The 20,424-nt window shown below is 38.4% G+C and overlaps 1 protein-coding gene across 1 annotated transcript; it reads left to right on the plus strand.

The window, feature by feature from the left end:
• Positions 1 to 11,382: 11,382 nt before the first annotated feature.
• Positions 11,383 to 14,755, plus strand: srxn1 (sulfiredoxin 1 homolog (S. cerevisiae)). The gene is made up of 2 exons (XM_072449225.1): positions 11,383 to 11,636; positions 13,324 to 14,755. The coding sequence occupies exons 1-2, from the start codon at positions 11,442 to 11,444 to the stop codon at positions 13,531 to 13,533; spliced, it is 405 nt and encodes a 134-aa protein (XP_072305326.1). The 5' UTR covers positions 11,383 to 11,441; the 3' UTR covers positions 13,534 to 14,755.
• Positions 14,756 to 20,424: the final 5,669 nt, after the last annotated feature.

Raw genomic sequence — 20,424 nt, forward strand, 5'->3', positions numbered from 1 at the left:
AAGCTCAAAAACTAATGACCACAATCAGGCTTGAACCACTTGAACTCAACAAGGGAGGCGCAATTTGATTCTATTTTACAAAAACATTGTTCCTCTTTGACTATTTTGTAAATATAGTGTACATATATCACAGCAATAATATGACAATGCATGTAGGCATATAATTGCTCCTTTTGTATCCATGCTATCTTTTTTAAAAATTAAAAAAAAAAAAAAAAAAAAATTGACTTATAATACAGGTACCACAAAGTTTGGGGTCGCCATGCCAATCAGGGAGCGTCTTGATTAAAAGTTGTCTGTTTTAAGTATCAAATCCACTTCGAACCCTTTTGTTTCTCGGAGATCTGATCACGTCTGTCACGTTTCTGTTCTGGTTTGCTGTTGTTGATGTGCCCGACTCGGCTGCGCAATGAAAAGTGCCAAAAAAAAAGTTTAATTTCCATGACAAAAGCCTTCAACATATGGTGGGCTGCTTGAAACCTTCCATATGGTCCTCAAGAAAAATGATTAAGATTTCACTCTCTCTCTTTCTCTCACTCTCTCTTTCCAGCTCTTCCTCTTTTTTGTGTCTCTCCATTTGAGTGTGAACAAACTGAAGCCATGAATGAGGGTTTGATTTCTCTTCTGTGACAATAATAATGATGATGATGACGACAATAGCAATGATAACGTGAATAAAACCATAGCACAAGGAGCCTTAAGTCCACTCTCTTTTCTGCGCACTCTCACTTACTGTCACACAACTGTCAAAAAGTCAATATTACAGTGACGATGGGGCTAAAACTCCCGATTATTTTTGGTACTCAAGGCCTGTTAATATGGGATTTTTACTCTATTTCACCCAGATAAAGCTGAATTGAAGCGGCGTGAGGCCATAACACAAATGTGATTCCTGCATTGTTTTGGTCATAAAACCTCTTCTTTCAGTTAAAGACATGTTTTGGAATCCGTGCATAGAGCAGCTAGCGATTATTCAATGACTAAAACTATTTCCATAATCGATTAGTTGAGATTAATCAACTAACTTTTTTTATGGATGACTATTTGACTATACTATATGCAGAAAATGGAAAAAAATGCCTAATTCAGCAACTGTAATATTGATTTATACATTTTTTTCAAACATACAGATCATATCATCAGCGGTCATACAAAGCGAATTACAAGATCCTTTGCTTAAATGCATCATAAAAGAAACTGTGGCAACTACATAGACCATGATCCTTTGCTCCATTTCAGTGCCGACAAAGTGAAGAAAGAACTGATTTAGCACTTTTATATTCTTCTTCTCAGGAACATGACAGTCATTATTTGTGTGAAAACGATTTTAAAAACCGGTCCATTTGTCATGTATTTGTGTAAAACGAAACAAACCCTGAACAAAATCTTAAAACTAAATCTAGGCCAAGTCAAAATTGCACATGGAAACAAACTGCAAAGGCTGCAATTCCTAACATAAAGTCCTCTGCAAACCACAAAATATCCTGTCCCCATGGCTACAAAACGCCACATTTACAGCTTGTGTACATCATCATTAATGGGCAACACTACTCAGCTCATTTGAAGGGTTTATGTAGGACTGTGCAATCGACAAATTTGAGATCAGATGAGTTTTTTAATCGGGAGGTCCACGGCCAATCCTCTGTCAGTAACAGCAGACTTCAGACTAGAGCAATCGCAACTGCAACGGACGCAATTAGCAAAACGCAAAGGCTGCCATTTGTCAGGCGCAGTCATTTCCTCCAAAAACAACAACATATGCTGCATTAAAAACTGCCAGCCCTGTTTATATCTGTACAAACATGTTCTGAAACACATGATGAACATAATTAGTTTGTCAGCTCAAAGGTCCATTTCAGTCTTTTTGTCAATTCTTCTGGACACGCATAAAATGCAAACTTTGACCAGAATCCTATAATTAAATCTAATCCCCAAATTGTACAGCCCTAGTTCAGATTTTGAGGAAATACATTTGATATTTTCTTCTAGTAATTGGCACTGTTTAAAAGTCACCCATGTTTATATTAATAACATTAATATTGATAATTATTTAATAGGTTTTTAATAAGAAAAACATCAAAACATTTTTGCTTGATCACCCTGCCTTTAATTCCTGTTAAACCTACAAAACTTATTTGCTTTTGTACTGCAGTATATAGTGTCCTCTGATTTTTTCTAGTAATTGGCACTGATGTTTGTATTCATTAAATTTCCATGCCTTAAATAAGGGGAAAAAACGAATTAGAAATCGTGATTGATCAGTCCGAGGATAAAACAAATTGAATAATCTTTTCTTTTTAAGCTAGCTTACGTAGGCTTAAATCCCTAAACCTGTTAGATTTAGTACTGCAGTATATTGTGTAGTCCTTTGTCAATGGTTAATAGATTATATGAGCTTCACTATTCTCTTACAAACTTGTTATTTTGCTGCTACAAGCCACAGGACGCTGGTATCCTTTTGTTTGCGTGCCGGGCTGAGGGTCTGACAGCTTCAATGAGACTTCCTGAGACGTGGGTGTTATCAAAAAGCCGAGGCATCTGTTCCACCACTATTAAGCCTTCCTCGTCGTTAAATTTTAATGGAACATTGATTTTACGCTGGGACCGGTCTTTTCCGAATGACTCAAAATGCCGGGGAAAAAATATGGAGCAAAATAAAAATGAATCATGACAGTGGACAAGGATTATTATTCCGTGGCTTTTCTTGATTGGTTTCAGGGGAATATACAAGACTTGAATGCAATCGCATGTCCTTCAGTGTCCTCCAGCGAGGCGGCAGCGGCATAATGAGACAGCAGCCGAGCCCGGGATGGAAACTAGACACTTTGAGCGCTGTCTCTCCTCTCCGCACACAACTACGGCCCAGTGATTACCGTTACCGTTGTTCCGCCGCGCTGGAGAAGAAGTCACATCAGCAAAAAGTTCCCAGCAAAAAATAAATAAATAAATCTATAATTCTGTAATTACATCTTCCCTTTTTCAAAGAGTCAAATATCAATCAATGTCCATCACCGCTTCTTTATTTATCTCTTGGAACAGAGGAGAGTCTTTCTGTTGCCCACGTGCAGCTACAAGTTTGGGTGGAGGGTCTGCCACCTGTTGGTCCTCATGGAGATATTGCTTTGCATAGAATGGTCCGAAGTATGTCGTTAACTTATTGTAGTTTAGTTTAATACGTGTGTTTTTAAATGCTCAAAAAACATGAATTATAACATTAAAACTCATTTATCAAGCGTGCCTACAATCATAAATGTTGCAATCGAGTAGAGGTGGGCAATGGAAAATAGAAGCTGAATTTGAATATTGGCTATATCGTTAAAAAAGCAACAAAAGCTTATGAAAAGTGAAAAAAAAAGTCGGTAGACTTTCAAATAAGGGTATAAGGTGATATTTCTGCACTTTTATAAATGAGACCCCTGACCTGTAACTTGACCTGCTTCACGTAGATAGGAGATAAGCATCGTCATAACAAATACATGGAGATAAGCAGGTAGTGGAACCTCTGTCCGTCTGTAAATATATTGTTTGAGGTTCAGGCATTGCACAAGTGTGAATAGACAGTAAAGTTAACCATAAAAGTGCAGGCGATTATGGCCAACCTCTAATCCTATGAATGATCAGGACATACAGGACATGGATTTTTCAATTTGGAGATGTATTTCATTGGAAGGCAACACCACCTCGTCCTGAGAATGCCGTTGTCAATATTCCCAGAGAGACTTTGACATGATCAGATTCAGGATGAATGAAACCTGTCCTATATCTGCCACACACATCAGCATTCATGGGCAGTTCTCAGTCAAACTTTACCTGGCAGATGTTGGCCCTTATCAGATTTTATGATGAAAGTAAATAACTGATTTCATTACATGGCAATGGACTGTAAAATGGGGACCCGTGGAATCCAATTACATCACCCGTGGGTGTGCTGCGTGTCACAACAGCAGCAGAGGAGAGAGGAAGCAGGTACAGCACAGGGACTGCATACAGAACACTGACAGGCACGTACTCAGGTCTACTGCAGAGGCCTGCTTTAGGCCTGCTTTAGACCGGGTTCAGACCGGGTTTAGACCGGGTTTAGACATGGTTTAGACATGGTTTAGACTGGTTTTAGACATGGTTTAGACATGGTTTGGACCGGTTAAGACATGGTTTGGACCGGGTTTAGACCGGGGTAGACATGGTTTAGACCGGTTTTAGACATGGTTTAGATCGGGTTAAAGGTGGTATGGACGATTTTTTTCAGCAAATTTTTTATCATATTTCCTCGTGGCGTGGATAAATCATTTGTCTTGCCACGTATCAATCATAAAACGCACCTATCGCTCACCTGCAGCCGCGTCAGGCTCGTGCCCACGTTTCCGCGTGCCTAAGCGCATGGATCTATCATAATATAGTTCCCTCAGTGTACGGGGCAAAATGAAGACGGAGAAAAACAGTTCGAGCTGACGCAGAAGTGGACAGAAATCTACGGGAGACGAGCGATGCGATGCGCTCCGTTGCGCTAATAAACAAACGCACGTGTGTGTTGTATCAGTCCGCACGGGGGAGTGCGCATGGGCACTTCCGCCTGCGTTCTCAAATCGCCGAAAAATCGTCCATACTGCCTTTAAGATATGGTTTAGACCGGGTTTAGACATGGTTTAGACCGGGTTTAGACATGGTTTAGACATGGTTTAGACATGGTTTAGACCAGGTTAAGACATGGTTTAGACATGGTTTAGACATTGTTTAGACCAGGTTTAGACCGGGTGTAGACCAGGTTTAGACCGGGTTAGAACGGGTTTAGACCGGGTTTAGACCGGGTGTAGACATGGTTTAGACCTGGTTTAGACATGGTTTAGACCGGGTTTAGACCGGGTTTAGACATGGTTTAGACCGGGTTTAGACCGGGTTTAGACATGGTTTAGACCGGGTTTAGACATGGTTTGGACCGGGTGTAGACCAGGTTTAGACCGGGTTAGAACGGGTTTAGACCGGGTTTAGACCGGGTGTAGACATGGTTTAGACCTGGTTTAGACATGGTTTAGACCGGGTTTAGACCGGGTTTAGACATGGTTTAGACATGGTTTAGACATGGTTTAGACATGGTTTGGACCGGGTTAGAACGGGTAGACCGGGTTTAGACCGGGTTTAGACCGGGTTTAGACCGGGTTTAGACCGGGTTTAGACCGGGTTTAGACATGGTTTAGACATGGTTTAGACATGGTTTAGACATGGTTTAGACCGGGTTTAGACCGGGTGTGGACCAGGTTTAGACCGGGTTAGAACGGGTTTAGACTGGGTTTAGACCGGGTGTAGACATGGTTTAGACCTGGTTTAGACATGGTTTAGACCGGGTTTAGACCGGGTTTAGACATGGTTTAGACCGGGTTTAGACCGGGTTTAGACATGGTTTAGACCGGGTTTAGACATGGTTTAGACCGGGTGTAGACCAGGTTTAGACCGGGTTAGAACGGGTTTGGACCGGGTTTAGACCGGGTGTAGACATGGTTTAGACCTGGTTTAGACATGGTTTAGACCGGGTTTAGACCGGGTTTAGACCGGGTTTAGACATGGTTTAGACATGGTTTAGACATGGTTTAGACATGGTTTGGACCGGGTTAGAACGGGTAGACCGGGTTTAGACCAGGTTTAGACCGGGTTTAGACCGGGTTTAGACCGGGTTTAGACCGGGTTTAGACCGGGTTTAGACCAGGTTTAGACCAGGTTTAGACCGGGTTTAGACCAGGTTTAGACCGGGTTTAGACAGGGTTTAGACCGGGTTTAGACCGGGTTTAGACCGGGTTTAGACATGGTTTAGACATGGTTTAGACAGGGTTTAGACCGGGTTTAGACCGGGTTTAGACCGGGTTTAGACATGGTTTAGACATGGTTTAGACATGGTTTAGACCGGGTTTAGACATGGTTTGGACATGGTTTAAACATGGTTTAGACATGGTTTAGACATGGTTTGGACCGGGTTTAGACCTGGTTTAAACATGGTTTGGATGCGGTTTTAACTGGGTTCAGGCCAGGTTTAGAGCCGGTTTAGACGTAGTTTAGACATAGTTTAAACTAGGTTCAGACCAGGTTCAGACTGGGTTTGGACCAGGTTTAGACCTAGTTTAAACATGGTTTAGACAAGGTTTTAACTGGGTTTAGCCCAGGTTTAGACCTGGTTTGGATCGGGTTTAGACCAGGTTTATAAGAAGTTCAGACCGAGGTTAGACTGATCTAAATTCAGTCCCATTTTGGTCCTAGTTTCGACCTTTTTTTGACCTGTCATTATTTAGCTATTTTTTTAGACCTGGTTTAGTTCCGATTTAGTCCTAGTTTAGACAAGATTCAGTCCGGGCTTAGACCTTCTTTGTGTTTTGTCAGTTCAGGTCCTGGTTTAGTCATATTTATCCTTCTGTAGACTTTATGCAGTCCTGGTTAAGTCTTGATTTGGTCCTAGTTTTGCTTGAGTTTACTTTTTGTTTACACTTGATTTAGTCCTGGTTTTAACAGGGTTTACATCCTTATTAGACATGGTTTTGACAGTTCTGAAGTAGACCTTAGCTTTCTCAGTTCAAAGTTCAGGTTTTAGTCTTTATTTATCCTTGGTCTAGTTCAGATTTAATCCAGTTTTCATTTGGGTTGGTCCACATTCCCGGTAAACAAACGATAGCGTGGTCCAGACTCTGGAGTGTTGCATCACTCAGACATTTGCAGACAGGCCGCTCCTCCCACCGCCACAGCCTCCGCGCACATCAGTTAAATTATTGAAAACAACCTCAAAAAACGGCGCCAGCTTCCCTGACACTTCAAAGATTGTGACCCCCAGGAGCTGTCATCTCCTCAGTGTTTGCAGGAAAAAACAGCGGCATCCCGATTGGACGAGAGCGACACTTCAACGGGGTTCATTAATCACCACCCACCACTATGTAAATTTAGATCAGAGTGGCTTTACCGATACACAACGAAGGCAAATCAATCAGATATATACTAAACTAACGAGGGATTGTTTGGATACGATCAGGTTTGAAAGCAACTGGTGTCCTTCCTGTTGATAACAAAGCAACATGTTCCAGACACTGGCCTTACCTCTGAGCAGGGTTTCTCTTGGACATGACTTTTCACCTGACATATGGCGCCCTCTGTTGGCTGGGCTGCTGTAAAACACAACAAAAGGCTTAGAATGTATTGTTCACAAAGTATAAAGTTTGCCCATGAAGTACAGGCGTTTCTCTTGTATTCAACAACATCAGAAGGTTGTAACATAAGTGTGAACATGTAGCTAATTTATGCATAGCTCATACAACAAGCTATTTTTACTGCCCAATGTCCATATAACGTAAGTCTATTGTCACATAATCATAATGTTTATAATTATAGTTTATTTATTGTTTAAATTAGCTTTTGGATCAAATTTTTAGTATCTATTTTAGTTTAGATGTTTTTAGTTGAGTATATTTTTCAAACGTAAAACATATAACGTATTTTTCAACTTGTTGGCCTCTAGCGCTGCGACTACTGATTACTTAAGTAGATTATTTCAAGTAGTCAACTATCCAAAGTAATTGTAATTGTAATAAAGTAAAGGCTGTGTATTGATTTGTTTTTCTACTAAATAACAAACCCTTTCACGGATTCTCCTACAGGTTGAAATGTGGTTTTTGAATGAGCGTAGGCTACTATTGATGAAATCCAGAATCCAGATATTTTGATATAATACTGTTGCTCTCTTTGATATCAAATGAGTGGTTTGGTATGTTTGGTATGGTGGGGTCTTTCACGATCACGATTATTTTAGTAGACACATTTCGATTCATTATATCATCAATTACTCTGGCGATTCTATCTATTGTGAGTTGTTTTTGCGAAAAGACTTGGGATTTTTACTAAATTTGACCCAGATGAAGCTAAAGAAATGCCGCTTAATGACCTGATCATGATGGTGCATATTAACAGACGAAATATTTATTTCATCAAAAACAATAAATTGACATGTTTGCTGTGTCATTTCGATCATTCCTGCTTAGTCTGCATCGACAAACATCTTTTGTGAGCACATGGCATGTTTTGGAATCTTATGGTCCAGATAACAATTATTCAATATACTTATTCGATGAACTTGTTTCAGCCCTGCATAAAACTATAACAATACTGTAGCGTGATACTTTATGCCTGCCGTAAAACAAATAAAATAAAGATCTGCACAAAGTAAATATTAACACTCCTGGAGCATATGAGTGTGAGTGTCCCTTTAAGAGCGAACAGTTTGTCTTCTCAGATTGTGCATCACAGGAGAGCAGCTCATTAGAAGCCTTCGTTCCTCACTGTTTCATCGAGTGAGACTGCCAGGCTCTTTAGCTCGCTCTTCTTGATGTTTGTGTTGTTTGTGAAAAACCCATCTGCTTCCTTGTCTCTCGCTGGCAGCGGGTCCACCTCGTCCGTATGCTGCTCTTTTTGAAGTCCTGTCTCTAAATCACATTTTTATGCAGTATTCAGGCGAAAGTCAAGGAGGGTAGTTTTAAAATAGCTTCGTTTTGCTTTCGAGTGGAAAAGTGGATACAGATATGTTCAGTGTTTTGTAATGTTTATGTTTGGAGTATTTTGAGCAAATTGATTTACAAAGCATCCAAGTGACCAATAGTTCTAGTGAAGGTTAAACAAAGCCAACCATGAAACAAAAAACTGTCAGTTTTAGCTCAGGTTTATTTAGTCCTGGCTCCTGATAGAAGCCCCAGTTTAGAACTGGTTACGTCCTAGTTTATACCTGAGATAGACTTGGTTTAGCCCTGGTTTTGTGCGGTGTGTAATCCTGGTTTAGAACTAGTTTATTTAGTCCAGGTTTAGTTATAGTCAGATTCCGGTTCATACCGCACTATACCTAGTTAAAACTGGTCTAGTACTAGTTCAAACTGGTCTAGTACTAGTTAAAACACATATCACATAAATAAGACAAATTTGGATCTTTTACAGTGTTTCGTTATGTTTGTGATATCGAAACTGTCATTGAGAATCAAGCCTTTTGAAGTAGTATTGTGACAACAGCTCTTAGAGGACCTGGTCCATCCACCTTTAGCGCTTGTTTAGTTTAGTCCTGTTTTAATCATTACAGGCAGCAAGACACTGTCTGAATAATCATCTTTACACAAGTGGAACACGTCTCCTGCTGCTACACCACCAGCTCATTCTCTCACCGCTCACAGATCCAGTCTAAAGAGCGTCACAGTAATTATCACTTTAAAAGCATGTCAATGTGTAAAAGACGTGAATAAATATAGCTCACTTCACTCACAAAACGCCTGGCAGGTAATTTTCTTCAGCTGCTCGGAGTGTGACAATCCTACGGGGACTGGCGATGATATTAAAAGGAAATCTGCTCCTCCGTGACCCACCGCTGCTGTGTGACTAACTCAATCTAAGTAATTGAGATATTTTAGTGACTACAACACAGTGGTGATGTGACAGCAGAGGGTCAGACAGAGTGTGGTGGGGCTGCAAACACTTAATTTGAAGTTACCTGTATGCTGTATAGGTGTAGGGAAGTCAGCATGAACTCATTTTAGAGTAACTGTATTTGTAGTTACAGATGTCACAATATAATGGTAGAAACGTGCAGGCAAAAGGACATGAAAATTATAAGCTACTTTGTTGTTTCTCAAATTCAAAGTGACAAGCTCTTAATTTGAATTGCGGTTTGTTTGTTTTTTTGGCACAGTTTTTGCTGATAGAAAAGCAGCAAGTTAAAATCAAAGCATGAAACTGAGTGTTGTACACCAGCGTTCATAATCACTCTACTGCAGTATCCAGTATAGTCACACAGAATATTATGCTATGCAAGTAGAAAAATTACAGTTTTAGGAACATTTTTCATTATTACCTGTCTACCGGAACGCGACTAACTTAATTATAATAAATAAAGTTACATCAACTTGTCAAAACTGCCGTAGGGTAGAGTGACAGAACAGAGAGTCACTCCGACACCACATTCACACATCGGTGGGAGAAGTGTTGCACATTGCAGAACGTTCTAACCACTGAGCTTCATCACAATTCACACAATTCAATTAAAACATATATATATATATATATATATATATATATATATATATATATATATATATATATATATACAGTAGACAAATACATTATTTTTTTCACTACATTTTTCTAAAAGAGACATTGCTCAAAATTCCTCATATCTACAAAATGACACCAATAAGAAAGATATAATTGATACATTTTGTCTCTCTCTCTTGCAGCAAAATCCACGACTACACTAAGGTCGGCTAATGTTACTTGAAGTTTTCAAACCTGTTAGAGGAAACCCACTCCTGAATTCTGAACAATACGGTTTGACAACAAGGTGAAGCATTAATTGCATTCGCTACAACCCGCCTGTTAGAGAGGAAACGTTTTGTTGCAGGATATTGTTGATTCTATTGTTAATGATTACATGCGATATATATAGTCCAGCCATTTCATGTTGCAACTTACCCCCCTGTGACCAATTAATCAACATGAAGGGCCAGTCATTGTTGTTCAAAGCATTTGTAATAATTCAGTCTGCCTCTCCTGTCCAAGAAATCATTTTAATTGTCTCATTATAAGCTCCATTAGATAGAAATGGCTTTTGGAAAAACAACAGTATTTGAATTGCTTTGAAGCCTTCCTCTCACCTGTGCGATGCGCCAGGCCCAGGCGTCTTTTATGTATCCACACAGACATCGTCTTTGAAATACCTTCAGAAATAGACCATATTAGCAAGTATAGGCTTTGAAGACATACTTCCAGTGTAATGCATGAACATATAAGTCTTACCTTGTTAAAATCACCCAGTTCTTGATAGGTTTGTCGCTTCACTTGTTGAAAATTATTGTTAAAGTTGCTGCAAATGAAAAACACAGTGAATAATTTTCTCTATCGAACCAAGCAAACCATGGTCTTAGAGGTCAAATGTTAAAGTTGAGCATGCTAAACGATACAAATAAAGTCAAAATTATACAGACGTTAACAATGCAGTGTACCTTTTAGAATTTATAGCAGACGTTTTGTTTGCATGCCTTTCTAATATCATAGTTCATCATTTACTATTAAATATCATTGTTTTATGTTCACCAAATCATTATTATTTTTCTGTTTCTAATAAAATGCTAATTGGCTAGCTAGAAAGCAAATAACTGATAAGAAGCATCAATATCTTAGTGTATATCTTTTTTATTTGCAATATTATACATTCTACATACATTTTAGTGTTGGCAGCAAAAATTAAAACGACATATCAAACTTGACACATTATTTACTGACCGTTTTCTGACGCAAATAGCAAAAAGTTCAGGTGAGGGAAATAGTGACAAGTGCGTGGGAGCGTCCGAGGGAGTGGCGTATGTGTGTGACGTCCCTCTTCCGCTCAGCAAACCCGGAAGCGAGACGTAAACAACACAACAATACCACGTTTTCGAGGCTAAATGTTGGTGTCAAGATTTAGAAACACTTTTCACGTTTATTACAGAGTTCTCTCGTCTGAAAGTCCGTCGGCGATGTCCTCCATCCACTCGGACAGCGTGAGTGAGGTCCATCATGTGCCGATAACCGTGATCATCAGGCCGTTTCCCCCCGAGCTGGACGAGCACAAGGTCCAGAGTCTGATGGAGACGATCGAGGTACAGTACTTACATATCCTAGTATTTTATTCAATACAATTGTTTAGGTGTGTAAATGTCACTTATTGCCTCTTCTAATTAAAAGACAAACAAACAAAAACACTGATCACAGACTGAATTGAGTGACTTTTATTATATGTTGGTGACAGTTCTGCAAGTGTAAATTAAAGTATGACTTGTGTTTTAATTTTTTTCTGCTAGTTTTTAGATTATGGGGGCAAACATTTGAGGGGCACCATAATTTCCTCTATTAATGGGAAGACTAAGAAGGACCCAATATTAATGCAACTACTAATGGTTAAGTTGGTAGTTTACCAGCAATGACTTTTAAGGGGGCCTCTGGTAAATGTTCTGCTTTATATGGTACATGAACATGAAACTAACCTGTCTCATTTTACAATCGACCTACAAAGTAAATACATAAACAAATAACTTTTATATAATCATCAGAGCAAAGATTAACACATTGTTCCGCTTTGCTGATCTGACGTATGAATGCCGCTTTTTCTTTGCAGTCTTAATTGTATTGTGTTATATAGTCATACAATTGAATTTTCTATGTTGTGGCATCAGAATCAGAAAAGGTTTATTGCCATTGTCAGTGAACAAAATTCACAAACATAGGAACTTGTGAGTCGGTGCAACATAAAACAATGGACAATAATAAAGCAAAAAAATAAATAAAATCAATTAAGGCATGCATTAAAGAAAAACAATTCAAATTTACTAATAAGATTAAATAGACTTAGTATGTACACAACATTTACAGGTAATTTTACAGAAGCAGTGCACAAAGTGAATAGTGCAATGAGTGGTTGTTGATTAAATTATAGTTTAAAGAAGTGTTCATGAGTCCAACAGAAGAGGGAAAGAAACTTCTTGTGGCGGGAGGTTCTGATGGACCATAGCCTCCTGCCTAAGGGGAGTGGCTCAAATAGTCCCTGTCCAGGGTGAGAAAGGTCGGCTCCGATCCGACCAATGATGGCCGTGTAGAACTGCACCATCATCTCCGCTGGCAGCTTTACTTTCCTCAGCTGCCGCAGGAAGTACATCCTCTGCTGGGCCTTCTTGATGAGGGAGCTGAAGGTGGGCTCCCACTTGAAATTGATGAAGTCTTAATTTTCCTTTAGATTTAATTCTGAATCAAGACTTGCTGTTGTTCTCAAAATCATCACATAGAAATGAAATATATACAGACACAGGAAAAGTCTACACCAAAAATCTACCAAAGCAGAGTCAAAAGACTTTATTATTATTTAGGAGCCGTCAAAATGACTGCTCTGGGAGTTAATTTAGCTGATATAGGAAGAAAAAGGTCCATAAATGTCTTGCCCTGCTATACAGAGAAACAATAGCGTAATTTAATAATAGTTTTTATGCTAATCTTGATTATTAGCATAAAAACAGTTGAGGAAACGTTTGTTTATGTTCTTCTGAGATCTAAAATGTATTGAAATTGGAAATCTGGATAAATCTATTTTTGCATCCTCAACTTACTAGTGTTAAATTGTTTATGCTCATCTAGGCTTATTTGACTATTCTGTCATATTTAATTCTGCCTATTAATAATATAGTTTGAAGTAAATGTTAATAACCTGTAGTGCAAAAGTATGAAGTAGGTCCTCAGTCATTGTTAATTGTGTCTGTTGTGTGTGTTGTATTTCAAGTTGTTTTGTTCTTTGTCCAGAACACTCCGGACATCAGCGTGGTTCCTCCAATTGACGTTCTGTGGATCAAAGGAAGAGAAGGAGGAAATTACTATTACTCTTTTGGAGGCTGTCACAGATTTGCTGCATATCAACGATTGCAAATGCCCTTGATCCCAGCCAAAATCATCAAATCTAACATAGCAGATCTTAGGACGTACTTGGGCTCTGCAACGCCAGACTTAAAATGATGCAGTGGGTTGTTTTTTTGTTTTGTTTTTAATGACTCTTCTATACCAGCTTGGGACTAGAATTTTCACTATTGACTGAGATCCAACAATGAAGGATGAACTACAAAATGCTACTTGTGTTCTCATTTTCCTAATAATTGACCACATTCAAATGTTTTATTAAAGTCATTCTGTGGAGGCTGACATGGCAAAGCAGCATTGAAAGCATGCAGTCATCAGACACACAGTAATATATAGCTGTAATGATTTGAACCAGAAATGCATTATACACGCGCCTCAGACTAGAGGCGGGAAATGAACATTTACTGTAGTAATTTGGTAAATCTTATTTTCGAGTCAAAAATACTGCAAAAAAAAGCTTATTGAAACTGAAATAAAAGAAACTTGCAGTGTAATTTTTCATATATGAGTGTGATGGTTTATTTTTACTGGCCGTTAACATTTTGTGTGATATTTGAACCTAAATGTCAACAGGCCCATTTTGTGATGGATTGGTGGAATATCGTCTTCGGGATGATTTAAAAAAAAAAAAAAAAAAGAAGAAACCTCAGAATAAGAAGTATGCCCAGTCCATATACTGCAAACCCCCATTAAAAGCAAATTTATGGAAGAAAAATATGCAGGTTCAGGCTGCAGAGGCGTAATTGCTCCAGCAGAGGGAGACATAACTCCACTGCGTAAACATTGGAACAAACAAAAACAAAACGTATTTAATCATTCAACGTTTTCACCCATTGTTTGAGCCTTATGTCAAAATCTATGTACAATCGTTGGCCCCATCTCATGCATGCTACGCTGTTATCTGATAGTCAGCAATATTGTCCAGGTTACTAATCAGGACTAAACAAAAATGTGTATTGAAGAAGAGCTTGTGTCTATAGCACAGATGTACGGCTAAAAGTTTCTTGAGATGATGAGAGAGACGTCTTAAAGCAAGCGTAGATTCAGCTGCAGCATCTTGTGTTTTGTCACTGTGATGTTCTCATAACACAGACTTTGTGCACAGCCATCTGTTCTATAGGCTCCCTTCTATTACCTTCTCCTGCTGTCGGAAGCATCACAGTCAAAGCCCACTGTGCATGCAAACATTCAGAAATATCACTGTGAGGAGCAGGCAACCTTTAAGCAACTGTAATATCGTTACATAAAACATTCTTTCTCAAACCTTTTTTTACATGTGTTTCACCTAAACTTTGTCTCACAACTTTTGTATTTGAGATTCTGTCTAAATGTTCTTAAATGTTCTTATTTTAATGATACTTCTGTCCATAATTATCCTAATTCCTAATTATCCTGCATTCCTAAAGATGTAAAATGCACAACAAATAACAATTTATATTCAAATACTATATACATATTTCAATTTCACCTTCTTTATTGCTCATCTTCTTGTTTTAAAAAGCAAATACTACCACCTACTTATTAAAATCTGTATTCATGCCAAGATCCGCCCTGGTCAGTGCTTGCAAACCCCCAGGGGGCCTGTTCCCCCTGGTTTGGAAACACAGAATGAAAATGTTGAAAAAAGTGTATTTTTTCTGTAAACTGAGAATAAAAAATAAAAAATATAAAAGACTAAACTACCAGAATTTTTAAGATGGATGTTTTCTCTTGCACACGGGGAGAAGCGACGTGCATTTATTCTTGTTTGCTACATTGAAACTGAGTATGTATTTTAATTTTGCCATGCATTTGAGGCTGACGAGGCTCGAGGATATGGACAAAATGTATGACCTTTTGTTTTTAGTTTTGTTTTGTATTGTATTACCAAATAATGAATACAATTTTATTTTTGAGGTTCATGAACATAGACTAATAAGCAGATTAACTTGATCCTGAAACATTCATGCCACTGACACAATAACCTGAATCTTTTGAACGCTGGTAAATCCTTTTCTAAATGTACAATATTGTTAAAAAGCATATGCTGAATTACATAAATCGCAGAACCAAACATCTTAATTTGTGTCTAATGTCAGTGGAAATTGCTCTTTTGACCCATTAAAGCTCTTCTACTAATACATAAAAACTTATACAGAAAAGGAAACCACTAGTGCAAAAAAGGTACTCACTATAAGTATTGCCTCCTAAAGTTCCTTCTCTCATTATTAATTGAGTTATTAAGTTGATACAGGCATACCTACACAAACTCCTACATTTGGATTTCAGATTACATCATAACATTATATTGGCCTAGAATATCCAAAACAGATGGGGATAGCCAACATTTAAATTTTGAAAATGTATATTTTTGACATTGTCACATTCTACAACTGAAAATCACAATTTTGATGTCAACATTCATCATAACATTGTGTGATTGCTGTGTTGATGCTGGAGAAATCCAATAATAATATCAGAGGAAGCCAAGTTAAGTATATAGGACACTGCGAGTAAACTACAGCTGGACGCATATTGTGACATTTTTAACCTTTCCCCCATGTTCCATTTGGTGTTTATGCACAAACTATGTATTTTCTAACTCTTGACTGCGTTGCATTTTAGTGAACATCCATTATAATATTGTTTGGCTGTGTCTTGTTGATACTGACCTTGAGAAACCAGCCCTACTCCTGGAATCATTGAGCAACAATACGAGAGGAAGGAACAGTACATTAGCTGAATCAAGTGTAGGGCACGTCACAGCACATTTCATCCTTGATCTGAGCTCTGTCCTGCATCACCAGCCTCAGAAGAACAAGCTGCCGACCGCCTCTCCCTCTGAGACCATCGAGGAAGCGCAGACGGGCCCAGGGCAGCCCAAACCCAGGGGCCCAAAACGGCTCTAAATTTCTGCTCTGAATCGTCGCGTGTGAGAAGATTTCCTGTGGCTCTCTCACTGTCTGGAAGTAACCATATCCTCAAAGGGCTTTCGACACGCAACACTGGGAAAAAACGATGAAAAAACGATGAAGAAAGGACGAGGGAAAAAAAACTGCACCTGTTGCCCCGTGGAGCCCTTGGGTGGTTCGTGGGGTTTGACTTTGGGGATTTGGGCCAATCTCAGGGAGCGAGGGGTTAAGAAGAGGAAGTGTTTGTGGTCATTTTAACAAATGGTTTGGGGCCTCCGTGTCATTTGTCTTTCTTTTTTTTTTTATGTATTTCTCAGTAGCAGCTGCGTGTGTCACTTTGAGTCAACTCCAACTTCAAATAAAAAAAATATAGCATTACACTATTACTGTTTCACGTCTCACTTCTGCATACTGACCATATTTAATTAATAGTGATTTAATAATAATATATTTTTGGAAAAGTAGTCCCAAAGGTAGGTCTCATTGTTTTTGTTTTATTTTACAAACACACACACACGCACGCACACACATGCACACACACGCACACACACACATGCACACACACACACAGACACACACACACACGCACAGACACACACACACTCACACATACACACGCACACACACACATGCACAGACACACACACACACACACACACACATGCACAGACACACAGACACATACACACGCACACACACACACACACATGCACAGACACACACACACACACACACACACACAGACACACACACACACATGCACAGACACACACACACACATGCACAGACACACACACACACACACGCACAGACACACACACACACATGCACAGACACACACACACACACGCACAGACACACACACACACACGCACACACACACATATTCATATATATTTATTTAGAAAGAAATGCATTTTGAATAAACATTAATACAAATGTATAATAATCTAAATAAAAATCCTAATCATATAAAAAAGTATAAAAGTATTTCTTGCATATATGAAAAAAAATACATAGTGCATACGTCACGTTTCTTTTTGGTAAAAGTGTTCATTACTAACAAGGAAATGCTAACTGTTGGAGAAACTGTGACATCAAGGAGGCCAAGCATGACTTTAGAACTATGTACTTGGGCCTCAAATGGACACAATAAATGGATACATTTACACTTTTTTGGCAAAAGGAAAATATGCCATCGAAAAAAAATGGCAAACACAAACACCAACGATCAAGGACTGGACTGACATTATAACAAACATCAGACCGATTCAGACTCAATTTGGAAATTGACAAATTTGACTGACTGTGGACCAAAAGTGACATTTATTTTAATTCATCTTAGTCATAATTGTGTTTCTTTTGTTGCTATTTTATGTCTATTTTTAATTTTATTTTGAGAAATAACGAAAGAAAACATAATAATCTTTGCCTCTATTAAGTAGGCATCATATCCTTGGGCTTTTCCCTTTTTTTGCACATATTTTATTCCAGTGTAATTCAATACAGTATACCAATAACAATATATTTCCACTATGTGCAAAGGACAGTTGCGTGTTCAAAAAGACATGTTTGTGTCTGAATGCTAACGCTAATTCTACTGTTGAGGCATGAAAATATAAATAAACATTAAAATAACAAACCAATCTTCACACAAACAATCAGACAGTTTTTACTTATGTTGGTTGTTTATTTTATATTTTCCTTTTTATTAAAAGTTAGCATTAGCTGTGAGAAACATAGCTTAGCCAAAGCTGCAGTGCTCAGAGGCCGTTAACTTGAATGTCTTGTGGTTTTAGATTTGTATTAAGTTGCATAAACAAGGGTTTTAATTGCTGATTTTCAGGTGGTCACAATATTCGAATGACCTACTAAGAAATTAATCTTTTAATTTTTGTAGAAATTCTGAATATAAAGCACAAAATCTGTCCAACAGCAATAAAAAACCTGAGTGAAATATTGACTCTTAGCTATAGAGGCTGTAATCTGTTCTAATACCCGTTATAAAGTAGAGCTCTCTTGGTCTCTGTCCCCAAATTGAGGTTGAAAAATGATCTCTGGTTAGTGAGTGGGGCCATTTGTTCCACTCTGAAGAGGCATTACGGCCCAATCCTTCAGCAGGAGGCGAGCTTTAGGTGTTTGGGTCGCGTTGGGCTTCTCACGGCTCTCTATCCGGAATTCCTCCAGACTCAAACTGGCTGCAGGCGTGTAATGTGCGCCAGATTTTCAACGCTGTATCCACCCCCTGACCCCGGCTCCGCTCAGACACAGTCGACCTTCCACAGTGGAGGATATAGAAGTTTCTTTTGTGCATGGGTGACAATGCTCTTTAGCACAGCAACAATTCTATACATTTATTAGTGTTTTTTTAGATTTTAGAATGTCAGTGTGCCCCTATTTTTATAAATGAAATGTTGGAGGTTTTCATTTATAAGGTCCATTATTCTGCTCTATTTATCCAACAATATTAGTGAGTAGTGCTGTAAACAATGCTTATTTTAGTAGTTGACTCAGCAATTATTTTTTTCAATTAGTTGATTAGTCAAATTATTATTCTATTGAAATTTGAAATATAAAGTGTATTTTTTATTTTTATAGTCAACTAGTTGCAATTAGTTGATTCATCGCTGCAGCCTTAAGATGTAAAAGTTACAAACACTTGAGTTTCAGAAGGATACAAACGTGCAACTATTGCCTTATCTCTAAAAAGGTTTCTACAAACAAAGTCCTGTTCCAGTACACTACGTAGAATATTAAGTAGATCAATGGAAACACACTCAAAACAAACTAGGTGCAAGTCTGGAACAATTAAAACGTGAAGACTTAATAAACCTAATTGGACTACTTTAAGAGTTTTATAAGGATTTTTTTTCCTTTCTTAGTTATTGATGTCAACGTTTATCTAACTGACAAAACATGGGAATGTCTTGCTGTAATGAAAACAAATTAGTGATGGGAAATATTGATGCAAAACAGTATCTCAATATTTTTGTGGAGTTTCCTGATAGCGATAGTCAGACAATATTATGTCAATCCAACAGAAATGTTTTAAACAAGTCTTGTTAATTGAGATTTATTCATCAGAAAAAAATTAAATGTCTGTAAAATTAAGATATTAAGCATATACAAAAATAGTAACACATTTTCATCTGTCAAATCTGAACTCTGATCCAAACCATGTGGTTTTACTGACAGAGGGTGGAGCTCTTAGAAATGAAAATGTATTACACACAATGTAAAATGATGAGTTAGTGGTAGGCCTATTCGTGTTAAATACTTCAGGAATCCTAAGTTAATACTCACATGATGTTAGAAAAAATATGATGGCATTATAAAACAAACAAATGCTTTCATTTTATTTCTCAGTAGTGTTTTATTCAGTGTAATGAAACTTTGTTCAAATGTATTAAGCCAGGACAGAATAGTTTGATTCTTGAAGCTTGCAGTCTTTTAAAGGTGAGCTGTGTTGAATAGTTTGTGTGTGACGTGTGTTTTTGCAGCTGAATGCAGTGACTGGAGCAGAGTTTCAGACGGGACACCTACAAATGTGCCACCTCTTTGTTGTTTTAAACTCAGGGCAACAAACAAACGGGATCCTTGTCATTCCAGGGGTCATCTGTTGAGCATTTATCCTCACAGAACTTTCACCTCCTCAGACCCACGTGCATTTGTTACAGGGCGGCACTGGCTCGTAAACTCACAACGTAAAAAGGTTTGAGCTCCTTCAAATACTTGTTCTTTTTTACTGCACAGGCCGTGACAGATCAGGGCCACAAGTTTGGTTCTATTTTTGCAATGTGGCCTATTTTATTTAATTCAAATTAAATCAAACCAGCATATCACATTTGTATGTCGGATACGCAGTCAAATCACTCAATTCTTGGTTCATTTCCTTCTCATTGGAAATGCTTGAGTTGGTCAGAGAAACATGATTTGCATTTGTGAGGACGTCTAGCCCTTCAATAATGAACTTCAGCCGATCCACAACGAACCTTTTATGCAAACTATTAGACTTCAGCAGCCATATTCAAATAGAGAAGGTTTGAGGACATAGATCCGTGAGGAGGCTGTAGATTCTGAGTCTGTGGCTGGTCAGAGT

This window comes from Eucyclogobius newberryi, unplaced genomic scaffold (genome assembly GCF_026437365.1).
Source record: "Eucyclogobius newberryi isolate DKJ021-1_F unplaced genomic scaffold, fEucNew1.0.hap1 SCAF_17, whole genome shotgun sequence".
Lineage (NCBI taxonomy): Eukaryota > Metazoa > Chordata > Actinopteri > Gobiiformes > Gobiidae > Eucyclogobius > Eucyclogobius newberryi.

Coding starts and splice junctions, on each gene's coding strand:
- srxn1 (XM_072449225.1), top strand. CDS start 11,442: ATGTTGGTGTCAAGATTTAGAAACACTTTTCACGTTTATTACAGAGTT. Junction 11,637..13,323: donor GTCTGATGGAGACGATCGAG/GTACAGTACTTA, acceptor TTCTTTGTCCAG/AACACTCCGGACATCAGCGT.